Raw genomic sequence first — 16223 nt, forward strand, 5'->3', positions numbered from 1 at the left:
GATGAATGTACTCCCTGGTTGTGACTTTTTCCTCGTTCTCATAAGTAGACGAGTGATATCAAAGTAAAATATTGATTTTATGTGTGACTAAGTTATTACATATGAATATTTATGTATTATGATGTACATGATTTCTTACAATGAAATGTATACGTGGTTTGTGTGATATGATACTCACGAGGGATGAATGTCTCCCTAGTTGTGATATATTTTCTCATTCTCATAAGTAGATGAATGATTTTTAAGAAAAATATTGGCTTTAAGTATGAGCGAGTGGTTGGATATGATTGGTGATATATTATGATAGGATACATACAATTTCTTACGAAAGAATGTGAATATGGTTAGCGTGATATGATGGATATGGTGGTGTGATATGAATGTTAATTAATATTGGTGATATATTATGATATAATGGATATGGTGGTGTGACATGAATATTAATATTGGCGATATATTATGCCAGATTATATATACCTATGATAGTTGCAGTGAGAGTGAAATATATGTATACTATAAATGATTACGTTTGAGAAATCTAACTTTGTTTTGCAGGAGGGTAAGACTTATTAACTTTTTATGCAGAGACGTTGTCTTACCCTAAGACGACGTGCTTGCTTAAAGGTAAAGTATATCAAACTCATATTTAAATAAGTTATCATATGTGTATGTAATAAGTGGAATGTAAATGGAAATTATATTGTGAGTTATTTTGGAAAGTGAGAATGATGAATATTGTTATATGAAGTTTTTTGGAAATGTATATTGGGGGTTGAAATTTTACTTAGAAAGAAACTGCATGCCATTTTGAGAATACGGAACTAACTTGTCTTTCAAGTTGAAATGATTGAATATTATATTTCTTTATTCGAAAGATATAAACGTACTATTATTTTATATTTAGTCTTACTTATACCAAAAACCCAGCAAATTCAATTTGTCAACCCATGTTTTGCTTTGTTTTGCAACGTGGGTGTGTTCTTAGAAACATAGATGGTGGAGGCAAGTGGATGAGGACACGTGATTTGGAGTTGCTCTTGGAGTCTTCCCGGTTTAAGTTTTTTCCTGAAGTGTAACGATTTTGTTTTGAGACAGATGTAATAGAGTTGGTTAGTTTCTTTGTAGTTTAATAATATGATGAAGAGTTGTTCCTTTTAGTTTTCTTTTGATTTCAGTTTTTTTTATATTGTGTTTGATAACATGGTATTGGGTTTTGTTTCACCCCGGGTTTCCAGATGATTGAATATCATTGTTTTAAATATTGTTTAGAAATTTGGGGTGTGGCAGGTGTTCAATGAAGTCATCAACAAACCTTGTTCTTGTTCCGAATTAGAACAAAGTGAGAAAATTCAGAATACAAGTCAGTTCTGCCATGTGTTACTGAAAATGGTGTATCTTCATCTACGAAACTCGCTTTTGTATGCGGTTTGGTGCGATAGGAAGTTAATTCACATATCTTTCAATTGGTATATGGCATGATAGCTAGTTCTAAGGAGACAATTAAGAAATTTAGATTGTTTCAGGGTAAAATTCTGCTACCTCCTTGTGATTAGTAGATGATATTGGGCGATGTGGATCAGGTTGTGGAGTCTTCCATATTGGTTCTTGTTGCTTTTAATCTCTTATACATCAGGCAAGTATATGTACAAGCTTTTCTTTCGTTTAAATAAATTATGACCAAGTCTAGTTTCTACTTAGATGTCGACACTTTTATTGTGCATTTTAAATTGAGATTGGAAGCGTGGATTACCATAATTAATATGCGTGTAATTCCTTTTCCTGCTGAGTTTGTTTATTGTATGTTGAACTCATATGATTAAACTGAAATTGGTTTTATTTGTGTTGTTATGCTTTTAGTTCTTTATTCTGACTTGTGTTGATGCATGAATTATTATTTGATGACGATGATGCACTTTCTGAGTTTTGAGCTATATAATATGTATAAGTGTTTGGGATCATTTGCATTCGTTGCACTTGTTGAGTTCACTTGTTTTCCACATCCTATATATCTTATGTAGATGATAAATATTTCTATTGTTCAGTATTTGGAAGTATGTGTATTTGGAATTAAGTGTGTGTTGGCTCGGTTTTATTTGATATGCTTGGTATATTTTATTTAGATTTGAAAAGACTAGTTTGTGGATATTACTTGCTGGGCGCGTGGTTTTTACACCCTTACATATTTTGCAGCTGTTTGATTCTTGATCACGTGGAGAGAGAAGTTGGGATATTATTCGAGTTAGAACTTAGACACTTTGTTTTTGTTTCATATTTGTTAGTTAACACCTGTATTTGACTTATTGTAATTGTTTCAATTTGTAAACCGGTTGCTTAACTACTCTGGCATTTGTCGAGACGGTTAAGTAGTTGGGTCCTCTGACTCATTATATCTTGGGCTGGTAAGCTAGGATATAGTGGGTTTGGGGGAGTTACAGAGTGGTATCAGAGCATTAGGTTCAAGTGTCCTCACGGGCAGGGTACCTATAAAAAGTTTTCCAAATCACACTTAGGTTTCATTTTGAGGTAAGTTGAGTGAGGGGCGCTTGTTTAATGTTTAGAATGTTTGTTTGAATGTAAAGGATATGTGTTTGCATATGCAAATCTTTGTCATGCTCGTGTTTTAAATTGGGTTTTGATAGGTGGTTTTACCAACTTAGGCTTGGTGAAATGAGTTTGTCTTTTTGAATTGTTATTGTCTGTAGGTTATGGTTTATTCATGCCTTGTTGATTTGTCAGAATGAAATAGTTTGTTTTTTGTCGAGTGATTAAAATGTATTATTGTTTGGCCGAGTGAATTGGTGTTTTGAAAAAGAATTTGGTAGTATGTATTGTAATGGGAATGATGACTGCAGTGTTTGTACTGTGTTTCTCAGGTGGTTCATAACGATTGTTTTTGAGATATTGATTTTCGTGTTAGTCAGTTGTGTAATTAGAACTTGATTGAAAAATATATTTATTTTTGGGTAATCGTTTTATACTTTTTGTTATTGTGGTGAATTTGATAGTAATGGATATTTGGTATTAGTTTTATTGATGTGTTGTTGGGTGTAATACAAATTATATGACAATTGATAAAATGATGGATTTAGGTTCTGTCGGGGCAAAAACTGATCTACCCAGACACTCTTAAAACAGAAACTGACCTTCTGAATATCACCACCTTCTGTAAAACAATTTCCAGAACTCGCGCACCTTGTTGAACTTGTTGCTTAGGAAAAAATGTTCTTGTTGTTGAGACTGAACCACTTTTTAGTTAAGTGGCTGCCTACATACCCCAGAGGGATCAAGTCTCTGAAAATCTCCAGAGTATAAAGTTTTTCAATGTAGTTCTGTAGTTCAAGACTTTTCAATATGTAACCATCCCAAAAACTAGGGAATATCTGGATATGGATCCTTATCCCTTGTTTTCAGTTACATTGGATAGAATCAAAATCTATCCCTAGTTTGGAGCTAATTATGGGCTTATAGTGAGGCTTGGCCCACATGCCATGTTGGGCCCTGGCTACGAACCAGGGCTAGGCCTGTAGATATGTAGGGTCCAGTCTGGGTGTCATGTCCAGAGATCATGCCCAACTGGTCCCTAGCGGCATTGTGTGCTGAGCATTCCGTCGAGTTGGATGTCTCACTGCACAAGTCGATCCAACGAGGCCACAAAAGAAGAAGATCAGGTAATGCCATGTGGACCATTTATGAGGGTCCACACATCGCCCCATCTCTGTCACGCGGAGCAGCCACGTGGCAGAGAAGAGAAAAAGAATCCAATAATCTTTCGAACAAGCATTCCGATGCTGATATACCCGTAAAATACCCGTAATATATCCGATAAGCTTTTGTCCGATGGATAAAGGTCAAAACTCAAAATATATCCCTATCATAACTAAGAATAGTCATGAAGAATATTTCTATTCTTAGAAGATGTGAATGATATCCATCTAATGGAATTGTCCAGTGGTTACTTGGAGTGAAGACTTTCACTTAACAAAAACCCAAGTAAAAAAGAAAAAGGATTCTTAGGGGTATGTTCATCTCTTCCCAAAGGCTTAGACTTCCATGACAAACACAATGGAAATCTCAAGAGACATGAAAGGTGATGAAGGTGAAAATATAATGATTAGAAATGGGGTGTTAATGGAGGAAGTGGTAGTGTTAATGGAGATAAAGGAAAGAGGGTTGATGGTGGTGGTGGGCGACATGGCGGACATGAGGTGATAGATCTACCTCATCGGAAGTCTTGGCGTCTAAGGAGGACCAATGGAGGCCATGGTGTGGCTGAAAAACCAAGGTATGGGGTCGGAAATTCGTTTCCAGCACCTTCCCCTTCGTCACTTAGCCTTTTCATTCCATAAATAGAAAATAGGAAATAATGATTCCATGTTTCTCCTCAATGATGCCGCACGGTCTGGCTTGATCCATCTACCATCAGATCTGCTTCTAGATAAGCATGTATCTAGATGAATAATGATAGTGTACCCACCCTAGTCATGGATGGACCACTTAACCCTCTTTTAGACAAATGATTTGGTGCTGCTCCATGTTGAGGCTGGATGGTCTCCCCACGTTTGACTTTGACCCGTCAGCATTGACTTTGACCGGTCAGCGTTGACTTTGACTAGTCAACCTTTTATTATTATTATTATTATTATTATTATTATTATTATTATTATTATTTTAAAGATTATTTTTAAACTTGTTCATAGACTTAGAGAATACATGGTGTTTGCTTGATGCTGGGAACATGTTCACTCTAACCGATGACATGTTTGCTTGTAGGGCTCCGTCCGTCGACATTGATTCTGATGATAACGGTGAGGATGATGTCTTTTAAAACCGAAAGCGAACCACCTGGCTGGCAACGTTATGCCTATGCTCAGGTGGACTGTTGGAAGCAATTTACCACTCAACCGGGGTCCTTCACTGTTCCGTCCTAAACGCTTTTACAAGAGTTTTGGTATACCCGAGAGTGTTGTTATACATAAGCATGATGACTTGGCACTCCCGGTTGCCGAAAATGAAATAGCCATCTCTTATGCTCAGCTACAGTACGGTCTGAGACTTCCCTTGGGGAAGGTGATGTCTAGATTGCTGAATTGGTGGGGGCTTGCACCTGGGCAGATGATGATCCTATTTTACTTGGTAATGAGCCGAGTCCGCTACATCCATCAATCTTATGGCATCAGACTTAGAACAATAGAGATGTATCTTATGCTCAGGCCTAAGAAAAGGATTTTGAAGGACATTCCTTTCTTCACCGTTGACTTTGTTTCTTCGGATAGGAAGTTCACCCATCCTCCTACTCATTACTTAACATGGCATACACCAGCCTACAGAGTTCAGGGCTGGGCAGGCCGCGGAATGGATGTTCCAAATAATTTCTCAGGTGAGCTCCTTAAGAAATTATCTTCTTCGTCCCACAGTTTTCTTTGTTCTGCAGCTCAATTTAGTTCTTTCTCTGATAGATACCTGGATTTCTGATGCTGTGGTGAGTGAAGTTGATGAGAATGCGGTTCAGCATAACCTTCAAACCTTGTTTGGTCTCCCAGAGATTATTAGGGACTTGAGTTACCCTGATACAATCGTTGCATGGGCTACCGCATACCTCGTTCATCCTCTTCAGTCTGTGATGCCTGACACTGCTGGAGCTTCAGAAAAGGGAAATGAAGTACGTGTTAAACCTATGGCATCGAGGAGGCTTCCACGTATTGCTCCTTAAGATATTATCCTCCCTGGTTCATTGGGTGATGGCGCTCAGAATTCTGACATAGGTGATAGAGTAGAGAATCCTGCACGGCGTCGATGTTGTATCTATTATTCCTCTGATGAAGACGATGTTCCACTGACTATCATGAGGCATCCTGATCCTAGCTTGAGATCCCGCAGCTCGGGTTTGCATTCTCCACGAGCCACCATTTCCAAGTCTACTTCTATTCCACCTTCTCCAGTTGTTATGCGAGGCTCTAGAGAACATCCACATGTTGAGGGTGTTGTTGAGGTCACCGCCTCTGGTGTCGTCGCTGAGCAGAACCATGTTAGTGCCGATGTGAATGGAGGGGGCACTCGTTATGTTATTTCCCGAATTGTGGATGATGTACGATTCGGCTCACTGGTCCATGTCTCTAGTGACTCCGGGGACCACAGAGTGAGAGACAAGTCTACACATAATTGCTCTGCTAAAAGAGTTAGAAAAGACCCTTGTTCTAGTTCGGTACCATTTTCACTATCTTTTCAGCATGCCGAGGAGGTCTTGCTTAAGTCCTCCACCCTTTTTCGTGAGCTTTGTGTCGAGGCCGAGCTAGAATCTCAACGTTTCACGAGACCCGTTACCACTTTGTTAGAGGAATGTCGTCGACTTAGAGAAACAATGTCTGCTCGTGATGAGATGATTGCGTCTAAAGACTTAGAACTGATTACTTTAGCTGATAAGCTCAGGGAGTCCCAGAATGTTGTACGAGCTATGGAAAGTGATCGTCGTCTGAGTGAGGAGAATACATGTCGTGTGGTGCAGGAAAACTGGCATCTAGTTGAGGAGTTGTGCCTGCTTAAGAATCATGTTACAGACTAGCCAGCTTGACATTTTGCTTTTCTTATTATGTATCTTCCATTTGTAGTTCGGACATTTTGAAGGCTCCTGCACTTTAGTTATCTTGAATTACCGTGATGTGGCCTGTAAGGATATTCTGAAGGCTCCTGTACTTTAGTTATCTTGAATTACCATGATGTGTCCTGTAAGAATATTTTGAAGCCATGGACTTTTCTGAAATGAAAAATCTTCAACAGCGGCTTGGCAATAAAATAGAACTTGAAAAGTATTGGCCTGAATATTAGCAAGAGATATATACTACCGCCCCCCACTACATGTGGATACGATTCACGTGTAGTGTTAAATAAGAAAGCTACTGTGTATACTGGTAAAACTGGGGATTTTCACCAGCATAATGTGAAAAGAAAATAGAATTGATAAGGAATTGACGTTTGGCAATTCACCAATAGAATTCCATTGTAGAATAACTCGGTTGAACAAATACAACCGGCCGGCATGTCGCCATACTTTCGAATATATATCGAACGATATTGTCTTTGCATTTATAGAATGACCCGATTGAAGCGTAATCGGTTGAGCAATTTTGTAGTAATGCTCGGATATAAATTAGTCCATATAATCAAACCTTTGAAGGTGTTATCTTGGACGGTTCGAGAAAAGATTATCAGTTAGCTGAAGCGAAATTTGGCTGAAGTTTTTGCTATGAAACTCAGAGATGACGTTAATGCACAGAGTCTGATTCTATGCATATTGTTTTTGGTTGAGAGGATCAACGTCATTCAACCGTACCAAGAGATGTTCTCTATCCAAACTTGGCGGCACCTCCAAGGGATAGATTGCATCCAGCACCTGGGTTTTTAAAGTCCTAAAAGTTTGGAGTTACCCAGTTCACAAATAGGACCGAGCAGGGTCGACGCACCATTTCTCGGACCAACACACAAAGGCGCTCACGTATGTTGGCTTTTTGAACTTTGGGGATTTGTGTTTCACGCCGAAGCCAGGCAAGAGGGTCAAAGCCATATACCTGGACCCGATACTTTAGTCGTACGGGACATTTTTCAAGCCTGGCACACTCGCAGCACTTGCCTTATCACTGGCCTCAGTCAATTATAAGGATTTGAACAAGCGAGAGGGACGCTCTAGTCTGTACCAAGCTAGACAATTTATGCCATTCAGCTGGGCTTCGGATTATGCATTTAGTATTCAATGCACTTCCAAGTGCAAAAATGTTGGAGCTTGGAATTTTTCAAGCAAAAATGAGGCTTTTTCACTTGACCGGGAATGCTGAGCATTTGAACCGGGTTTTGTAAAGTTGATAGAGATTTGATATGAAGTCGTCTATACCAGCTAAGTCCTCTTAGGTTTGAACCTGTAGTGTGTCTTAGTTGGAGGGGTTAACCACCGGCCAGTTCGAACTTAACCAGGCGCTGTGCGCTTGAACCTGGATTTCTGTAGTGCAGCTGTGCTAAAAATTCATAGCACTGTTAATAAGAGTATCACATTAACTTCCAATGAGGCAAATAAGGAATGATAGCAAATGATAATTAGACTTAGTGTTATTCAATGACTCTGTACATGATGTAAAGAAAAACTTGCTAAAATGAGAAGCCATGCTTTACTCGGGACATTGCCAGCGAAAGATTTTCACATCATTATTAAATGATTTCAGTGCATCATTTATTTAAAAAACTTCCTAAGATGAGAAGCATTCCATGCTTTACTCATGACATCGCCGGCTAACGATTTTAAGTAATAAGAACCTTTAGATGCCAACCTATCCACAATGAATGGCCCCTCCCAATTTTCAGAAAACTTACCCGCGCTCGAGTTATCAAAATTCTTGGCTTTTCTGAGGACCCAGTCACCAGGTTTGAAGACACGTTCTCTGAGTTTTCTATCATGACTGCACTTCATGTTTTCTTGATATTTGACTAATTGTTGAAAAGCTATATCCCGGCGTTCATCAATAAGAGCTTTGTCGTAAGCTAAGACTTCATCTTCAACCCCGGATCTTATTGCTTCAGTTCTAGCTGTTAGTGCCATGATTTCTGTTGGGAGTACTGCTTCTGCACCATATGCTAAAGAGTATGGTGAAAAACCTGTGGACCTTCTAGGAGTAGTTCTATATGCCCATAGGACAGCAGGTAGCTGACGAACCCAGTTGCCTTTAGCTCCAGTAAGCCTTTTCTTAAGGGTATCCATGATTACCCTATTAGTAGCCTCTGCTTGGCCGTTTGCTTCAGGATGGTAAGGAGCAGAAAAATTGTGCTTTATGCTCATAGACCCACAGAATTGTTGCATCTCCGTGGAGCCAAATTGGGAACCATTATCGATACTAATTAAGGAAGGTACTTTCTCGAACTCGCAGATAATATCACGCCACAGAAATCGCTTTACATCAACAGTAGTTATTGAAGCCAAAGTTGTGGCTTCGACCCACTTTGTAAAGTAGTCGGTAGCCACCAACAAAAAACGAACTCTTCCAGGTGCCCTAGGCAAAGGTCCCACGATGTTGAGCCCCCATTTTGAGAAAGGCCAAAGGGGTGAGAATTGGGTGCGCTCGCGGGTCGGTAGTTTTCCAACTTTAGCATGTTTCTGGCACGGCACACAAATTTGAGTGATTCATTTTGTGTCTCTTTGCATATACGGCCACCAATAACCCTGCGTTAAAGCCTTGTGGGCAAGACTGCAACCTCCCGAGTGATTCCCACAAACACCTGCATGAATTTCTTTAAGTATCATTTCGCCTTGCTCTGGGGTAAGACATCTTAACTGTGGCCTGAACCCCATTGGTCTTTTGTAAAGTCGAGTGACTCTTTCTTTAGTGAACAATACTGCGAATTCCATGCCTCTCGCTTAACCTTCTGAGATAAAGCTTTCTTTATGGGGAGATTTCCCGAGTTCAAATACTCGATGAAGGGCAGCCTCCAATCAGATTGTTCTAGTGCCAAGATTTCTAAGTCCCTTATCTCCAAATCATCAAGAGTTTCCTTTTCAAATTCTACTTCAAATTCAGACTTTTCACTTTCAATGGGGATGATGTCGCCCCCAGTATCTTCATGGTCGCCCCCAATACTGCCAAGGTCACCAAGGTTCATTCCTTGATCTGAATCATTTAATGTGGGATGCTTTCTTTTGAGTTGTTTGCGTAAGGATGCCAAAGTCTGACGATCCTCAGCATCAACTGGATCTATAGATTCTGAAGATGCCCGATCTGCATGTTCTCTTTTTCTTCGTCGAGTGTTAACAACACAGACTTGCAATGCGTTACACTCTATAACATATGTCTCATGAAGTCTCATTGGTTTTAAATTGATGCTTGGCTCTTGCTGGAAATCAATCTGGATTTCTCTTGGTTCATCTAGCTGGACAGCTGCAGAGAGGTAAGCTAGTGCATCAGCGTGCCTGATTTCACTCCTTGGCCTTTGACTGATGGAGATTTTGTCGAATTGCACAGCCAATTGGTGAATGACTGTCAAATATGCTGCCATCCTTTCATCTTTTGCTTGAAAAGTACCACCAAATTGATTAGCCACCAAGTGAGAATCTGTTAGCATTTGAATGTTCTTTGCTCCCAGCTTAAGTGCGGCATTCATACCATAGATAACAGCTTCATATTCGGCTTCATTATTAGAGGCCGAAAAGCCTAGTCTGACTGACCTTTCAATTTTCTGTCCTTCAGGGCTAATAAGTGCACAACCTAGACCAGATCCGGATGCATTTTTTGAACCGTCAGTGAAGATGGTCCAGAGAGCTTGATTATTGTCAAGAATCGCCTTTAATCGAATGTTGTTCGGGTGAGAATTCCTCGGTTTGTGAGGGGGAACCAACAGAATGATCGAGGAAGTTGTTCTATTTACGCTAATTCTCGGACTTAGTTGGATGTCATCCATGGAAAATCTGCCATAAGAGAGGCCAGAGCATGCCCCTTTTCTGCAGTCCTTGGCTCATAAACAATATCATATGCGCTGAGGTAACTCGACCATTCAATCAGTCTATTTGATTCCTCCTGCTTGCCGAGGGTCTTTCGTAGAAGGATACTCGATTATAAACCCTCACCGTTCTCCCTCGAAAAATACGGCTTCAACCGGGCCGAATTTTGCATGTACTAAGGCCAACGCGACTTTCTCAATTTTGGAGTAACGACTTTCTGCTGCGGTTAGTGTTTTGATAACAAAATGAACCGGCTTTTCTTCAGAATCATCAACAAAATGATCGTGACCGGGCCGCAGAGTCGATTCGCGACAAGATAAATTCCTACAGGTTCTCCAGCCTTTGGACTAACCAAAATTGGGGGAGAAGTAAGGTAGGCTTTGACTTCAGAGAAAGCCTTTTCACAGTCTTCATTCCAGGTGGATGCACCTTTCAGAATCTGAAAGAACGGCCTACATTTATCAGAGTATCGAGATATGAAACGACCAAGAGCCGCAGAAGGCGACCTAAGAGCCTCGTACTTCCTTTCTGCGGGTGGGGGTGGCATGTCGAGAATAGCTTGAATTTGCTCCGGGTTAGCTTCAATTCCCCTGTGGGTCATCATGAACCCTAAGAATTTGCCTGAAGATAGGCCAAATAAACATTTGGCGGGGTTAAGCCTCATTTTGTATTTCTCTAGTCGATCAAATACTTTTTGCAGGTCACCAAGATGATCGCATTCTTCTCTTGACTTCACAACCATATCGTCAATATAAACCTCCATAATAACCCCAATAAGATCAGCAAAGATAGTATTAACAAGCTTTTGGTATGTGGCCCCAGCATTCTTTAGGCTGAATGGCATAACAACATAGCAATATAGGCCTCTGTCTGTGATGAATGTTATATACTCCTGGTCATCATAGTGCAGTACAATCTGATAATATCCTGAGCTTGCATCCATAAAAGATAGTTTATTGAAGTCCATATGTCGCATCCACCATATCTGAAATTCTGGGTATAGGATAAGGATGCAGTGGGCAAGCTTCATTCATGTCTGTGAAGTCGACACAAATTCTGAGCTTCCCATTATTCTTTGGTACTGCTACAATGTTGGAAACCCAAGTTGGGTATTCAACTGGTCGAATAAATCTAGCCTCCAATAACTTGTCAATCTCCTTGTTCACTAAGAGTTTCCTGTCTGGGGCCATTCTCCGCAGTTTCTGCCTTACCGGTTTGACTTTTGAGTCGATGTCTAATCTGTGACAAGCGACGCTTGGATCAATTCCGGGCATATCTGTTGGATTCCAAGCAAAGATAACTCTGTTACTTTTCAATAAGGCCACCAAAGCTTCTTTCTTTGTTTCAGAAAGTTCTTCAGATATGAAAGTGGGCTGACTTTCTTCTTCTCTTATCTGCACTTCCTTCAGCTTATCAACTGTTGGAGGTCCCTTGGTTGGTGCCTCCTGAGGTGCTTTGGCTGCCCTCATTGGTGCTCTGGTCCAACCCTGCTGTAATTGTTATTTCTGCTCAGTGTTGAGAATGGTGTGTCCTCTGACCTCAGACTTTTTATAATCATCCATCGCGATGCTCATGGCATTTCAGGGGATGCAATCGGTCACGGATCTTACAAGTTCCCTCTCTGTTGGAAACTTAACAAATTTTGGTGATAAGTGGACACCACTTTGCATGCATTGCATGAAGCCAATCTGCGCCTAAAATGACATTATATGTGGATGGGCAGTCTACCAGAACAAAGTCAACTCCTACAACCTTAGGACCTACTGTGACTGGCAAATTAATTTTACCAACCTTTTTAGCTGGAGCCCCATTAAAGCCGATAATTGGAGTATCATCTTCCCGAATAAGATCATCATCGAGATTCATGACGAATAGCATCCAGAGAATAGGATCTGATGAGCTTCCAGTGTCTATCAAAATTCTTTGGACTCTGCGGATGCCAACCCATGCTGTAATCACCACAGCATCATTGTGAGGATAGTAGACTCCTCGCTCATCTTCTTCAGTAAAAGTTAGTCCTCCTTCTACAATAGTCTCAAAGATAGAACCCAGATTTAAAGTTGATAATTGTTTACGTGATTCCAACTACCAATTTTTGAATCTTGTGCTTCATGCTCCATTTTCTTTTCACGGTTGGATGAGCAAACGGCCGCTTTAAGCATGACATACAGCTATCACGTCGTGCTCGATCAGATTTACATGAGGCAGCTTTTGAGTACCCTTTAGATACTCCTTCAGCTGCCCCCCATCTGCCATTCTGGAGATCTCCTTCTTGAATGCATAACAGTCATTCAAAGTATGGCCGAAACCATTGTGATACTTGCATTTCTTTGACTTATCTCTTCTTCCCTCAGTATCAGGTTTCATAGGGAACGGCTTGGAGAGTTTTCCTTTAAGTTTGTCATACAATTCTGAGAGACTGACGCTGAGCTCTGGAAGAGTAAGATCTTTGCTTGGGCGGCCATCTTGTTTCTGACTTTGTGAGACGCCAGTTTTGGCATCTTTGTTATGTTTCTTTCTATCTTTGTCACGCTGCTGTTGTTCCTGCTTTCCTCTATCACTTGAAAAATCCCCTTGCTGCTTGTACTTTGAATCTTCCTGAACAGTAGCATACCTTTCTGCTCGCACCAGCAAATCCTGAACTAGTTTCTGGAGGCTTCAGAGTTGGTGAGTTGTATAAACCATACTTATCAAAAGGAAGAGCATTTTTGAAAGCTTGCGCAACAACGTCATCTGGGACATTGCTAACCTCCTTGAGCAGCACTCTGAGTTTTCTGACAAGGTCTCGAATGCTTTCTCCTTTCTCCATGTGGAGGTTGAAAAGAGTTCCAGAACCTTTTATGGTCTTCCTGTTGTAGCGATAATGTTTTGAGAACTTGTGTCGAAGTTATGGAAATGTATGGATTGAATGAGGATGGAGCTCATTAAACCATGTCAATGCTTCTCGCTAAGGGTAGCTTGGAACATTATGCACATCAACACATCATTGTTATTCAAAAGAACCATAGGCTCCATCCGTACTTCATCAAGTGCTCATCGGACAACCATCTACGCCATCGTAGGTTGGGACTGAAGGTTGTTTGAAAGAACCAGGGGAAATGTAATCTCTGATTTCATCTATAAAAGGAGATTCTTCAGGTCCTTTGATTGCCAGTTTATGTCGTTTATCTTCTCGAGTAGCTTTGGAGTCCATAGCAGTTCTAATGAGTTCTTGGACTCGCTACTCATTCAAGCTGTCACTATTTTCCTGCAGAGCGACATTGTTCATGCCGACTCTGTAGGTACGATTTCTCCTTTCAGGGCTCCAGCCAGGCTCAGCAAAGTCTTGCCTATGTTGCCTAAAATTTACTTCAGCCCTGCGTGGGTTTAGCTCTCTGGTTCGAGCGTAACCACCCACAGAATTGTGGAGGGCTCCGGTTATGTGGTTTCTGGCCCATTGTTGGCTACCCCTTCTATCTCCAACCATCTGATAACCTCCATTAGTCCTCCGGTGAGTGTTCCTCGAACCATTGTATCCTGATTCTAAGGAATCTGAACCTTCAGGAGTACGATCAAATCTTCTGTTACCTTGAGCTGGTCTATATTGTCCTCTTTGTATTACCGAACTGCTAGAGCGTTGCACGTCACGCTCTAAATTGAATTGAGCCGCAGAGGAATATCCGGAAATTGACCTTGATTGTTCCGGGGTAATTGGGAACGCGTCTTGACATCGACCGCGCCTGATTGGATTGGGCTCTGAACCCATCCCTAAGATAGCGTCAAGACCACCTAAAACTCCACAATTGGAGTTACGTGGTTTTGGGTCTTCTTTGGAGGCATGGCTCCTTGGATGAGGCCTCCTCTTTTGAAACCTGCTCTCCTTTGGTGTGGAAGATTCCTGCTGAGAGTTTTCTTCCCTAGGCCTTTTGTCGTCATTTCTCCTAAGCTAATTGTTTTCTCTTGTCAGCTTAAGCAACATAGACATTAGAGTTTCTTCATCAGATGGGTGAGCATTGTGGCTTAGATCCTGAGGGCCCGATCCAGGCCCAAGGCGGCCTTCCAAATGCCTAGGCAATATGGATGGTCCAGATTGGGTGGAAATAGCACCAGACCTAGGCCCAAGGCGTTGCTGCAGACGCTGAGGCAACATTAACGGTCTTTCCCCAGCAGATGCAAATCCGTCTCTGTGTGTGACAACTTGAGTATCCCTAGTTGCATCTTGTTCCCCTGCTGGAACAGTAATTCGCAGGGTCTCCACCAAATCTTCTTCTTCATGCTGGGCATCCAGATTTTGTGAGGGAATCTGACGCGTATACTTCTTCTTCTAAGCATGAACCTCGTCAGCAACTATGTGTTGTGTTGTCTCAACATTAGGAGGCGGGTCTTGTGCAATTTCTGGAACTTGACTAGTGTCAACCACTTTTTGATTTCTTTTGGGTCTACCAGCAGCCATTGATCGTGATATTCAATAAAAGAGAAGAACGTAGTCGTGGGTTGAGTCCCCACAGACAGCGCCAAAAGATGTCGGGGCAAAAACTGATCTACCCAGACACTCTTAAAACAGAAACTGACCTTCTGAATATCACCACCTTCTGTAAAACAATTTCCAGAACTCACACACCTTGTTGAACTTGTTGCTTAGGAAAAAATGTTCTTGTTGTTGAGACTGAACCACTTTTTAGTTCAGTGGCTGCCTACATACCCCAGAGGGATCAAGTCTCTGAAAATCTCCGGAGTATAGATTTTTTCAATGTAGTTTTGTAGTTCAAGACTTTTCAATATGTAACCATCCCAAAAACTAGGGAATATCTGGATATGGATCCTTATCCCTTGTTTTCAGTTACATTGGATAGAATCAAAATCTATCTCTAGTTTGGAGCTGATTATGGGCTTATAGTGAGGCTTGGCCCACATGCCATGTTGGGCCCTGGCTACGAACCAGGGCTAGGCCTGTAGATATGTAGGGTCCAGTCTGGGTGTCATGTCCAGAGATCATGCCCAACTGGTCCCTAGCGGCATTGTGCTGCTGAGCATTCCGTCGAGTTGGATGTCTCACTGCAAAAGTTGATCCAACGAGGCCACAAAAGAAGAAGATCAGGTAATGCCATGTGGACCATTTATGAGGGTCCACACAGGTTCCCTTGGTTATATGTGAATATATGACAAGTTAAATGATGATATGGTGATTATATATGATTGGTGGTTAGTGGGAGGTGTGTGTATGCACCTTTGGGGCCCATACCTCTCAACTTTCAGGGGGAAGATGACCGCTTGTGAGGCCATAGGGCGCAAGTGACCCCTGAAAGCTTTTTAATATTTCCAGGAGGGTGTATATTATGTTTAGCCACTTGCGAGGTGCCATAGAGCTTTATCTCAGTGGAGGGCTGCAAGTGTGGTCCCTAGAAATATATATATATATATATATATGGTTTGATATGGATGTTGAAAGCTTTGTAATATTTCCAGGAGGGTGTATATTATTTTTGCCACTAGCCGAGGCCATAGGGCAGTACCTCATTAGAGGGAGTTTTGCAGCAAGTGTGGTCCCTGGAAATATCTATATATATGGTTTGATATGGATGTTAACAATATGTGTGACTAATTTTTTATATATATAATTTTGTGGTTAGTCAGGAGGAAGATTTGTCACTTGTGAGTGAGGTCTTTGTGTTAGTCCTCCTGAACAAGAAGGAGTTTTACAACTTGTGAGGCCTTCATTGGAAGAAGATTACCACAAGTGAGGTCCTATGGGGACGGTACCTCTTGTGAAAGA

At 41.2% G+C, this 16223-nt stretch overlaps 1 protein-coding gene across 1 annotated transcript; it reads right to left on the reverse strand.

The window, feature by feature from the left end:
* Positions 1–11424: 11424 nt before the first annotated feature.
* On the reverse strand, positions 11425–11940 carry LOC147477474 (uncharacterized). The gene has a single exon (XM_086586022.1). It carries the CDS (start codon positions 11938–11940, stop codon positions 11425–11427), a length of 516 nt encoding a protein of 171 aa, XP_086442148.1.
* Between the last annotated feature and the right edge of the window lie 4283 nt (positions 11941–16223).

The sequence above is a fragment of the Coptis chinensis genome, chromosome 9 (assembly GCF_015680905.1).
Source record: "Coptis chinensis isolate HL-2020 chromosome 9, ASM1568090v1, whole genome shotgun sequence".
Lineage (NCBI taxonomy): Eukaryota > Viridiplantae > Streptophyta > Magnoliopsida > Ranunculales > Ranunculaceae > Coptis > Coptis chinensis.